This window comes from Sinocyclocheilus rhinocerous, unplaced genomic scaffold (assembly GCF_001515625.1).
Source record: "Sinocyclocheilus rhinocerous isolate Xijiao unplaced genomic scaffold, SAMN03320098_v1.1 scaffold1600, whole genome shotgun sequence".
Classification (NCBI taxonomy): Eukaryota; Metazoa; Chordata; class Actinopteri; order Cypriniformes; family Cyprinidae; genus Sinocyclocheilus; species Sinocyclocheilus rhinocerous.
Genome location: NW_015665129.1, coordinates 439,720 through 452,936, shown reverse-complemented (window position 1 = coordinate 452,936; position 13,217 = coordinate 439,720). Strand labels below are relative to the sequence as shown.

General features: G+C 36.4%; 1 protein-coding gene across 2 annotated transcripts in view; it reads right to left on the bottom strand.

Annotated features, from left to right (window-relative positions):
• Positions 1–7,329: 7,329 nt before the first annotated feature.
• Positions 7,330–13,217, bottom strand: part of LOC107731196 (potassium voltage-gated channel subfamily C member 1-like) — a 22,478-nt gene continuing 16,590 nt past the window's right edge. For both annotated transcript variants that reach the window (XM_016542201.1, XM_016542200.1), the window contains 3 exons: positions 11,209–12,151; positions 10,652–10,846; positions 7,330–7,617 (listed from right to left, as the gene is read on the bottom strand). In XM_016542201.1, coding sequence (XP_016397687.1) covers positions 7,550–7,617; positions 10,652–10,846; positions 11,209–12,151 — 1,206 coding nt within the window. In that variant the 3' untranslated portion in view covers positions 7,330–7,549. The remainder of the gene's footprint in view (positions 7,618–10,651; positions 10,847–11,208; positions 12,152–13,217) is intronic.

The window sequence follows — 13,217 nt, the reverse complement described above, 5'->3', positions numbered from 1 at the left end:
CTTGTTGCCCTCTCACATTAAAATTGACAGCATATGTTTAAAACAGTTTTGAACAGTTTTTACTTGTAAACAGTGCATGATCTCTGCATATTTCTCCCCTGATTTAGGTAAGATGACTTTTTCCACTGGAGAATGCAATATTATGGATAGAAAGACTTGTATTAAAGAATGTTTAGCCAGAAACAGTGGTTTAAAGATGTTAGCTGATGGACTTGAGTCTTGTGAATTACTTGTGAATTATTGAGATTTTTTTTTCAGCTGTTTGGACTCTCATTCTGACGGCACCCATTTACTACTGAGGATCCTTTATTGAGCAAGTGATGCAATGTTATGGAACTAGAGTGAACTATTCCTTTAATTGAAATGTTAAAGCTCAGTAAGACATCCTAGTACATTAGAAGTAAATACAATCAGACACATTTTGCAGTCTCCCCTACACAAAAAAAAATCCTGAAGCTTAAATTAGAGACACAATCAGAGAGACCTCTCAGTCTCCAAAAATGAAAAGACGTCTCGGCTAAGAAAGGAAAGGGAGCGAAGACGAATGGACCGTTGGAAGAAATAGCGGGACCTGTCCATAGACAGCATGAATCTTAGGGATAATGACCCAAAACCTGTCTCGCCGTTTCCAGTGTTGAGAAGATGATGAACGGGAAGGGGGGGAGAGACACCCGAGAGCACCGTAACCATGACAACTCCATCATGGCACCTCTTTTATCACCAGAGCTGGGGGTAAAACAAAGTGGATGAGCGTATATCAGTCTGTGAGAGTGCATTGGAGATATTAGGAACATAATGGATTCAAGATGAAACAATATGGCCTTTCCAGGGTCATAAGCTTTAGTTTTTTCCTATTTTCTAATGTTACTGACTGATATTTAGAACAGCCGCCTCATCCTTAAAGGTGATTTGGTAATTTTCTTTTTTTTTAAAGACATTCATAACTATAATTTACTACATTATTACTTTTCCTAGAGGGTAATGCAAGTAAAAACAGGCTAATTTTTACCTTTTACAGCATGATATTAAATGTCTACACTAGTAACATTGTGTTTTATGTAGAGATTGAACATTTCTATGGGTCACAAGCCCTCAGAACAGAATGTCTGTCACAGCTGTTACTCTCAATAACAAACATTTGTTACCAGGGAACCCAAATGCTCAGTCAGGCCCAGCCAGAAACCAACTGGCCACTTATGCATTTTCCCTTTCTGCTTTTTTTTTTTTTTTCTAACTGGCCACTTCTGCGACCCGGCTGAAGAGGCAGATGAGCAGCTCTCTATGGTAACTGCGCTCGACATTGCCATGACAACCCATTTTATGGGGCAAAAAAAGACAACAAAAGAGAAGGAAATACAATGGAATTAATTGGAGTGAGAGTGGATGACAGAACACATGAAATGCTGCCACCCCTTTCCCTGCGTGAAAGCTTATGTGCGTCACTCAATCCAAGCCTTAGACACAGTGAGCTTATTTAGTGCATGTTAGACTATTAAATCATTCACTGCGGCACACTTCCTGTGCTTTTGATACTCCTTTCAGCTGATGGATTCTGCAGAAGAATGGGAGATATTGTTGTATTCTCCAAATGTGAATATAACAGCTGTGTGGGAATATAGTACCTGGAACATATTTACTGTGGGTATAAATCAACAAGTGCATAAGAAAGTATAGCTTTTCATCTTTAACATGTATTAGGCAATTGTGAAACAGATCCTGGTGACCATTTCTTTCATTCATCCTGTAATCTTAACATTAGGCTAAATGTTGTCTTTTGCCTGTAAGTTAGATACTTATTCTAATGTTTAAAATAAAAATAAAATAAAATAAAAAAAGCCCATATATTACAAGCGTCATATTACAAGTCATCACTTAAAAATAAAATAAAAAAGTAATGTAATCTATTTTTTGCTATATTAGTTGTCAAAGAATTATAAGTTGTTCTATAACTTAAAAGTTTGCTTTGCAGCATAAGATCTAAATAAACTGGTTTTAAGAAAAAATGTATTATATTATATTATAGGATTATAGCACCTTTGCATTTTTTGCAACTACAATGAAACATATGAGTTGTTATATAAGTTGTTAGGTAACTTAAAAGTGTGCTTCATGGCATAACGTCTAAATAGACGTTTTATTTGAAGCAAAATATATATAAAATAAAATAATATAGGACTATACTTGACTTAAAAAAGTCATTTTAAGGGTCAGATCAGGTAGAAGTAGTCCCTGAATTGCATTTTTACCACTTTTAAAGTGGTGTAGTATGGAAAGAAACAAGGAGAACACAGGAACGAAAAAGAGAGTGAGAGAAAGAGAGAAGGAGGGGAGAAAGAGAGAATGATGCATTTAGAGAAGGAAGGAGCTAAACAGTAATTAATGGGGCTTATCTCTCACAGTCGCCATGGAGATGGATGTGTATTCTGCTCTGTTTAAAACTGTACAAGTGGAGGCGGCACAAGCTCAGGTCTGCAATCAGACAGACGCACTGAGGCTTTGGCTCTCCTTCTCAAATCAAATACACAACAATGACTGCGTTCCAAAACATACAGCTGCATCTCAGACATCAGCCTTACGGATGGGACAGCGCTTGAGATAAAGCAGCGCGAACCTTAGATCAATATTTAGATTTTATTTGTATTCCTGCAGAAATGCATAGACACACATGCCTACAAAATACAAGATATGAGCTGCTTTAGACATATAACATTGTACATGTTCATCCAAAAGTTACAATGCTGTACACTTTTAGAAAAAAAGGCACAAAAGTTGTTACTGGGGTGGTACCTTTTTAAAATGTACAATTTATGCACTGCTATGTACACTTAAGGTACTAATATGTACTTTTAAGGTATTAAAATGAACTCGTGGTAATTAAGGTACAAAGGTATACCTTTTTTAAAAGTACTGCCCCAGTGACAGCTTTTGTACCTTTTTTCAGTATACCATATCATCTATTAGTACAAGAGCCTCTTAGTTAGCATGTTACATCATCCCTGAAACACACAAACATACTCACGTTTACTAAAGGCAGATACTGTTGGACCATTATGAAATCAATCTGTATAACTAGACAGTGAATGCATCTTCTTGCTAGATAGTGATACTCTGCTACATACAGTAGTACTGATATTTACATTTTCTGATCTAAATAGCATGGTGTTGCACTTGAACTCTGTTGTTATGAAACATAAGGCAACTATGGCAGACAACAAACTGGAAAAAGTCTCACATAAATTTTATGCGTGTGTGTGTGCAAACATGATCGACATCTCAACAATATGAGCCTCTCTTAACAACAAAATATTTCAAAGTTGTTGTTTTTTTTTGTATTATTATTATTATTATTATTAGAATTAGAATTATTAGTAGTATTACAAGACAGTAGGCACAACTTGGACAGGTATTACAGTGTGTACTTGCAAAAGAAGGTTAGATTGCAGTGAACTAACATTGCAGAACAAAGATTTCTGAGTTTGGTCCCATCTCAACCAGCGATGTTATGAATATTAATGGCTGATGATTTCAAATGCAGGACTTCATGTAGTTTGGTTACAGAAAACGATGGTTTGCGAAAGCATGCAGCTGCCACTGTGCTCTTTAATAAAGTTGCTTTGTTGAAAATCTATTTTCTTTATAAGAAAAACTGAAACTTTATGTATTCCCCTTTGGCATTTTGAATTAAAATACTTTTGGAAAACTGTTCTTGAAGATCCTTGTTCAGCCGTTCTTTGTACAGTGATAAATGGGCCATTCTTATAGTCGTGTTAGCTGGCCTGTGATCTCTGGAACGATACTGCACAGACACAAGCTGCTTTCTGCTTTTGTCCAAATAAAGACAAGCTGAGAATCATGCGGGGAGAAATGCTTTATAGATCTTCATATGCACTGTAGTTTCATAAGTTCGGAGTTTTAAAAAAAATACTTTTACTCTTTAAGGGCACATTTAATCGATCAAAAGTGACAGTAAAGGAAATTACTGTATAATGTTAGATATATTAGATGTATATTAAAATAGATAAGTTTTTTTTAATTGTCATCCCTAGTGAAAAATAAATATGCTAAAATGTATTTGAAATACATTTATTTCATTCTAAGTATACTACAAATACAATTACATATTTATGTACTTAATAAAAATAACCTGCAATTGGTATACTAAACTGGTATTCTTAAAGTCTGCTAATTTGGAACAACTAATTTTGCACTTAATGTACTTTAATTGTATTAGGAAGTATAGCTGAAGTCCAACTAAAGATATACTACATATAGATATACTAGATATAAGTACATTTGATTGTGCTAAAGTGGAACTATTGCAAGTATACTTTAGGTACACTTTAAATATCTTGCACTTAAAGATTATACAATCCTCATCAATAGTGGCATTAAAACACATTTTAGGCTAAATATTAAGAAATGTGCATTGTGCACAAGTAGTACTCCAAATTAAGTTTAAATATAATTTTTATCAGTAAATGTTAATAGATTTGAACTATATGAAATATAGTTGTATATGAAACTGTATGAAATAAATGTATTTTAAATATAACTTTTTTACTAGGGATAGTATTTCACTATTTTATGTTTACTGTATTTTTGATCAAATAAAGGCATATTTGATGAGGAGACAAGACTTTAAACATATTTCCTCAATGAAATATGAAGTTGTAGAACGATATATTGAATGGTTTGTCCTTTTAAAAAGTCTCTAAAAATTATTAAGTTATTTTGTCAACTTTTAGGATTAAACTAGCATTTAAATGGCTTCAAAATGATCCTATTTTGATTTAATGAGGACTTCAGCGACGTCATTACTTTAAGATTTTGTGTCCCAAATAAAAAGGTATATTAAAGTTACATTTTTACCAAAAGTACTTGTGCTCTATCATGCAAAGACATGCCTGGCAGCATTTAAAATGGACAGACACACATGATGATTTGACTAGAAATGTTCCATATTCTTGACTGAGAAAGACGATGCATGATGCATGATTGATGAGAAGATGAGAGATTGGTGAGCATCCCACATGAGTGACCCACTCGTCCCATCAGGACAAACCCCCCTCAGGTCAGGGTAGTGACTTCTGCTTGAGTGTAGTTTGCTGGGGATGTGAGTGCATCTTTACAGCTCTCTGAAACAAAGACACAGAGAGAAAACAAGTTGAATCAAACTTACTATTTTAATGAAAGTAAAATGAAGGGCATTAGTAAATATATGGAACAAAACTGAAGTCCCTTTAAGACTTTTATACTATTTAAGATTTTATACTATTTTTTTTAACTTTGAAATGTAAAGACAGGTACTAATATGTACTTTTAAGGTATTAATATAAACTCCTTAGGGCTAAATCAAGAACAAAGGTATACCTTTATCAAAGATACCGTCCCAATGACAGATTTTGTACCTTTTTTTCTTAGAGAGTACCATATCATCTATTAGTATAAGAGCCTCATTTTTAGCATGTTACGTCATCCCTGAAACACACAAACATACTCACGTTTACTAAAGGCAGATACTGTTGGACCATTATGAAATCAATCTGTATAACTAGACAGTGAATGCATCTTCTTGCTAGATAGTGATACTCTGCTACATACAGTAGTACTGATATTTACATTTTCTGATCTAAATAGCATGGTGTTGCACTTGAACTCTGTTGTTATGAAACATAAGGCAACTATGGCAGACAACAAACTGGAAAAAGTCTCACATAAATTTTATGCGTGTGTGTGTGCAAACATGATCGACATCTCAACAATATGAGCCTCTCTTAACAACAAAATATTTCAAAGTTGTTGTTTTTTTTTGTATTATTATTATTATTATTATTAGAATTAGAATTATTAGTAGTATTACAAGACAGTAGGCACAACTTGGACAGGTATTACAGTGTGTACTTGCAAAAGAAGGTTAGATTGCAGTGAACTAACATTGCAGAACAAAGATTTCTGAGTTTGGTCCCATCTCAACCAGCGATGTTATGAATATTAATGGCTGATGATTTCAAATGCAGGACTTCATGTAGTTTGGTTACAGAAAACGATGGTTTGCGAAAGCATGCAGCTGCCACTGTGCTCTTTAATAAAGTTGCTTTGTTGAAAATCTATTTTCTTTATAAGAAAAACTGAAACTTTATGTATTCCCCTTTGGCATTTTGAATTAAAATACTTTTGGAAAACTGTTCTTGAAGATCCTTGTTCAGCCGTTCTTTGTACAGTGATAAATGGGCCATTCTTATAGTCGTGTTAGCTGGCCTGTGATCTCTGGAACGATACTGCACAGACACAAGCTGCTTTCTGCTTTTGTCCAAATAAAGACAAGCTGAGAATCATGCGGGGAGAAATGCTTTATAGATCTTCATATGCACTGTAGTTTCATAAGTTCGGAGTTTTAAAAAAAATACTTTTACTCTTTAAGGGCACATTTAATCGATCAAAAGTGACAGTAAAGGAAATTACTGTATAATGTTAGATATATTAGATGTATATTAAAATAGATAAGTTTTTTTTAATTGTCATCCCTAGTGAAAAATAAATATGCTAAAATGTATTTGAAATACATTTATTTCATTCTAAGTATACTACAAATACAATTACATATTTATGTACTTAATAAAAATAACCTGCAATTGGTATACTAAACTGGTATTCTTAAAGTCTGCTAATTTGGAACAACTAATTTTGCACTTAATGTACTTTAATTGTATTAGGAAGTATAGCTGAAGTCCAACTAAAGATATACTACATATAGATATACTAGATATAAGTACATTTGATTGTGCTAAAGTGGAACTATTGCAAGTATACTTTAGGTACACTTTAAATATCTTGCACTTAAAGATTATACAATCCTCATCAATAGTGGCATTAAAACACATTTTAGGCTAAATATTAAGAAATGTGCATTGTGCACAAGTAGTACTCCAAATTAAGTTTAAATATAATTTTTATCAGTAAATGTTAATAGATTTGAACTATATGAAATATAGTTGTATATGAAACTGTATGAAATAAATGTATTTTAAATATAACTTTTTTACTAGGGATAGTATTTCACTATTTTATGTTTACTGTATTTTTGATCAAATAAAGGCATATTTGATGAGGAGACAAGACTTTAAACATATTTCCTCAATGAAATATGAAGTTGTAGAACGATATATTGAATGGTTTGTCCTTTTAAAAAGTCTCTAAAAATAATTAAGTTATTTTGTCAACTTTTAGGATTAAACTAGCATTTAAATGGCTTCAAAATGATCCTATTTTGATTTAATGAGGACTTCAGCGACGTCATTACTTTAAGATTTTGTGTCCCAAATAAAAAGGTATATTAAAGTTACATTTTTACCAAAAGTACTTGTGCTCTATCATGCAAAGACATGCCTGGCAGCATTTAAAATGGACAGACACACATGATGATTTGACTAGAAATGTTCCATATTCTTGACTGAGAAAGACGATGCATGATGCATGATTGATGAGAAGATGAGAGATTGGTGAGCATCCCACATGAGTGACCCACTCGTCCCATCAGGACAAACCCCCCTCAGGTCAGGGTAGTGACTTCTGCTTGAGTGTAGTTTGCTGGGGATGTGAGTGCATCTTTACAGCTCTCTGAAACAAAGACACAGAGAGAAAACAAGTTGAATCAAACTTACTATTTTAATGAAAGTAAAATGAAGGGCATTAGTAAATATATGGAACAAAACTGAAGTCCCTTTAAGACTTTTATACTATTTAAGATTTTATACTATTTTTTTTAACTTTGAAATGTAAAGACAATGCTACAATGACATGTAGTGGGATTTGGATCACTGAATCAATCAAAACATTAGACACCAGCACTGCAGATTTTTGTATTACTGTCTACAAAGAAAGATTCCTGCCTATTAAAACAAGAAGACTTCTGGCCTTTCAGAGGCCCTGCAGTGAACCCAGAGAATGGGAAAGCCGTGGGGTCTGTCCATGTTGCTAATGGAAACCTATTAGCAGCAATTAAGTTGAGTTGCCTTTCGGGACCAGAAGCAGATCCGTAACTCACTTCAGGACTGCTGGAGACGATGCCTTTCAGTGCTGGATGACTGGCTCGCCACATAATTACACACAAATCAAGAAAGAAGTCGGCTTGAAAAAGACAGCAGCGCTGTATGAGAGAAGACAGTAACCAAGGAGACTGTCTTTACTGCAAAAAAATCTTGTTTCCTTTTAATTTTCCAGTAAAAATATATAAATATGCTCAAGACAAGATAAATGCATTTAGAAAATAAAATATTAAAGGGTTACTCCACCCCAAAATGAAAATGTTGTCATTAATCACTTACCCCCATGTCGTTCCAAACCCGTAAAAGCTTCGTTCGTCTTCGGAACACAATTTAAGATATTTTGGATGAATCGTTATTTTTGTTTTCTTCGCGTACAAAAAGTATTCTGGTCGCTTCATAACGTTACGGTTGAACCGCTGATGGCAGATGGACTATTCTGACGATGTCTTTCATACTTTTCCGGACCTTGACAGTGTAATTTACTTGGCACTCAATGGGACAGTCACAAGCCTCCCGGTTTTCATCCAAAATATCTTAAATTGTGTTCCGAAGACGAACTAAGCTTTTACGGGTTTGGAACGACATGGGGGTAAGTGATTAATGACAAAATTTTTATTTTGGGGTGGAGTAACCCTTTAAGACTTGTTTTCAGTGACAACATAATTTATATTAAGTTTAATTTTACCAGTGGGGTACAAAAAAACAACCTTCATTTATATATCATTATCTGTATCATCTATGTTTGACATCATTGTTGTTTCACACAGCATATAAACACAAACAAAGGAAATGCCACGGGTTTCTGATCTACGGATCATTCGTACATATTTATTTTTAACATCAGCGATGACATTTCCAAAGATGGAGCATCTTTGCTATGTCTGGTGAAGGAATTATTGCCAGTAATTGTCAGGTATCCGGTCCATGAACTTCCGTCTGCTAGCCATCAGAGGTCACCCTTCCCATTTCATTGACTCTCGCACTACACACTGTTGCAGGTTATGTTATGGAATATTTGGCTTTAGCGACAGGCTCAGAATTACCGGACTGCCTTTCAATTGACTGCTTTTGTAGTGGCCTTAGCCAGCCAGTAAAATCACGAGTGATCCATGAGGGTCCCCGCTCGTCAGTCTTGCCCTTTTGATTCTGTTCGCCGTTCGTTGACCTTCGCTAGCCCTAGGATTATTCTTGTGTCTTGCCCGCCTTATACCTGTCTGCCATTGTTCGACCCTGCCTGTGTTTCTGACCTCTCTGCTTTAATAAAGCTTGCACATGGATCCGCATGTCTCACGTCTCGTCAGCCCCGTAACAGTAATCACTGTTTGTTTGACAGGACCACAGCTGCTGTCGCTCTGCCCCTCATTGATTCCCAGAGTGCATCGGTCTCCACATCAGTGAGGAAAATCGCACGGCTTTTCACACAAACGACAAATCAACCGTCACAGAATGTCTGAAGGGCTTAGACGACCTCTGTTTGAATTTTCCAAAAATAGAGGGAAATCAAAACAAAGATGAGATCAGATGAGATCACAGGACTTAGTTATTCATTTATTAATTTATGGAAATATTAATTAATTTACTCATTAGTGAACCGGATTTCAGATGAAGATTCCCACCTATAAGCTGTCTTGCTTCAGTCACAGGTGCTAATAAGCTCCTGTTTTACATTAGCAGCACTTCTGCTCCTTCAAATGGAGAGAGGGGCTTCTAGGATGTAAAAGGTGGAATGTTTGCTTAAGCAGCTCGTGATCAAGTGATTATCTCCAGAAATAGACTGCCGCCAACCTGTCAGAGCTTTAGGGAATTTGGGGGCCGAGGCGCAAGTCATTCAGGCTGAGTCGAAGTCTAACTTGACAGCAGCCAGTAATGAAGGATGTTGGGTTTGCAGAATGCTTTGTCTGTCGTGATGCTCTCTTGTTTGGTGTGATGTTATCATCCTATTTTTCTCAGTTTTGAAATGTCAGCTACAGAATAACATGTCTGACAAAAAAATACATTTATTTTACTGTGCTCCAGAATACTTTATTCTGATTAGTCAATTGTGGCATTCTGTGGTCAAATGCTTGTATAAAGACTCTTAAACTGTACAACTGAATGATTTCCTGTATAGCTTTGACAGTTTCATGTTCCTCATTGCACTCTACAGGCTCTTGTTTTTCATGTAATAAAATAATATTGATGCAAATCAATACTTCATATCCATTTATTTGGGAAGAACCCAGATAATAAGCAGGATAATGTACAGTAAGCTGGTCATTTTTTGTGAGATAAATCCAAATAAATGACACAAGACCTAATTACTGATCATTTTGCAATATATATACATATACAGTTTTTCCTTTAAATTTCCTAGACTGTGGCGCCCTGCCAGATTAATTTGGACTCTGAAAAATGGGTTGGATCACTTTTCTTGGAACTCTCTTTGAAGTGTACCAAATTAATGTTTTTAACTTTAAAAATTGGAGCATAGAGGTGGCATAGGAAGCAACATACAGTATATATTTGGCAACAAAATGGATTTTAATATAAAAAAAAATACAATATATTTTTAAATTCCTGAATTTATCAGTGAGATTCTAACTCTATAGCCAGCAGTTCCTGTTTACCTGTGTGGATGGTGGGTTCAGCTCCACAAGAAAAGTCTCCAGAATTTAGCAGGAAGCAAGTTGCCTCTTTCATGGGCTTGTCTCTATTGCGTGAGCATCGAAGCGTCCACCTCTCGCCCGGAGAGAGCGGCTGGGTCAGACTGCAGCTCTCCTCTTCAGAAAGAGTTACGGTAGCATCACCATTCTGCTTGGAATCTGACAACAAGACAAAAGACAAAAGCATGGATGTCAGTGTTCATGACAATTCACTTACAGAAAATATACAAGAATTGGCATAAACCTTTGTTAGATTTATGCTTGAAACAAACAGAAAACAAAGTCAATATCAATGGTAAATTTGCCTTTGAATTGTTTTGATTCTTGTTTTAATATGATTAAAATATGATCCACATTAATATATTTCATACTGTGATATTCCCAGTATAATTCTACCTTAAAATGGGCCATATATCCCATATATCCATATGGGTCTTTAGCTTCATTGTACCAAACAATTTAATTCATCCCACTGTTGTCTCTCAGAAAACACTATTGTCATTGAAATCCTGATGTTCTACCTGAGCGGTTTCTTCTAAGGTTCTCCTCAGCAGCAAGGGGGCATGTGTCACTTTGTGTGCTGTTCCTAGGGGAGTTGCTTTCAGACTTCCCAAACGAGGCAGAGTTCATCACCATGTGTGGGTTTGGGTTGTGCTTCTTCTTCTTCTTGGGCAACTTCTGCTTGGCCATAGCCAGTGAGTAGTACATCCCAAAATTGTTAACGATAATGGGCACTGGCATGGCGATGGTAAGCACACCTGCTAACGCACATAATGCACCGACCATCATGCCCAGCCACGTTTTAGGGTACATATCCCCATAGCCTACTGTCGTCATTGTGATCACTGCCCACCAGAAGCCGATGGGAATGCTCTTGAAATGCGTGTGGTTGCAGCCACTAGGGTCTTGGGGATCTGCGCTAATACGTTCGGCGTAATAGATCATGGTGGCGAAGATGAGCACCCCGAGCGCCAGAAAGATGATGAGCAGACAGAACTCATTCACACTCGCCCGCAAGGTGTGGCCGAGAACCCTGAGACCCACAAAGTGTCGAGTGAGCTTAAAGATCCGTAGGATGCGCACAAAACGGACCACGCGCAGAAAGCCCAGGACATCCTTGGCAGCTTCGGATTTGACGCCGGTCAAACTCAGCTCCAAATAGTAGGGCAGGATGGCAACAAAGTCAATGATGTTTAGCTGGTTCTTGATGAAAAGAAGCTTGTTTGGGCAACATATGATGCGGACCAGGAACTCGAAGGTAAACCACACCACACAGATTCCCTCCACCAACGTCAGCACTGGTTTGGGCTCCATCTCCATCTTCGAGATGACGGGGGTCATGGTGGAGTTGCTTTCAGTATTTGTAGATGTGACATTACGAAGTTCATTGAAGACCTCGTGGGTCTCCAGGCAGAAGTTAGTGATGGACACCAGGATGAAAAACAGGGAGACAAAGGCAATTATCTGGAAGATAAGACCAGAAATTAAACACATCTCAATAAACAATCACAAATCCCTTAAACTGGTCATGAACTGCATTTTTTAATTATTTCATAATGTTTCCTGAGGTGCACTTAGAATGATTGTATGATTTTTACCTAAAAAAATTATCTGAAATTAGAAATAAAGGGACATTTCCTATCCTGATTTTAGCCCTCTGATTTGGCTAACATCTTTGCATATGAAATAAGTATTACATGTGGAGCTCTCTCAGAAACTTTTACTGCATTTTTACTATCACAGCTTTTGAGACAAACTAATCGTGAAAAATGTTGAGTATTGTAGCTGATGACAGACAGTTGAGCGCATGAATGCAGCGATCTCGTCATTTCATCTCGAGTTTTGCACTCTCACAAATGCTTTTATCATAACTAACAATGCAAAAATTATGTAATTAAGAGATTCACGGTGCAGTGTAGACTGCGTTAACTCGCACAGAGGCGTCATGCCCATTCAAAGTGAGGGGGCACGTGCCCCCTCCGATTTCTGAGCCAAGTGGATTTTGAATTCAGCTTCCAAAAGACAAAAAATTGTCGAATAATATTTTTTATATTTGATACAATCACACCAGTGTGTGCGGCACAGCATCAGCTGCTAAATTCAAATCTGCGTTCGCGTTTTGCTGGCGCTGAGCCAGAGACAGACACGTTTGTACAGCGCTGCATTATAACCAGTCACACACGATTCTGTTGAGCTTATGAATGCAATGGCCAATCAGAGACGTGTAGATGAGTCATCGCTGAAACGCGGTGTTTTGTTCACTTGCTCACTGGCTGAATTACTGGTGAATTCTCTCATCAGAAACAACAAATTGCAGATGTGCGTAGATGTAAGTAAGATATTCATTTCACAGTGTAAACAGCTTCAGTGATTTAAATGGGAGTTTTTGAGAGTGCCTGAACTCTGGCTAGACTGAATGAAAATGTTCTTCGTTAATGTAAATTTTCTTTGCTCTCTGTAAAATGAAAGTGTTATAATTAGTAACCTACAATATTGTTATTAAATTCACATTAAATACAAAGTCAGTCGT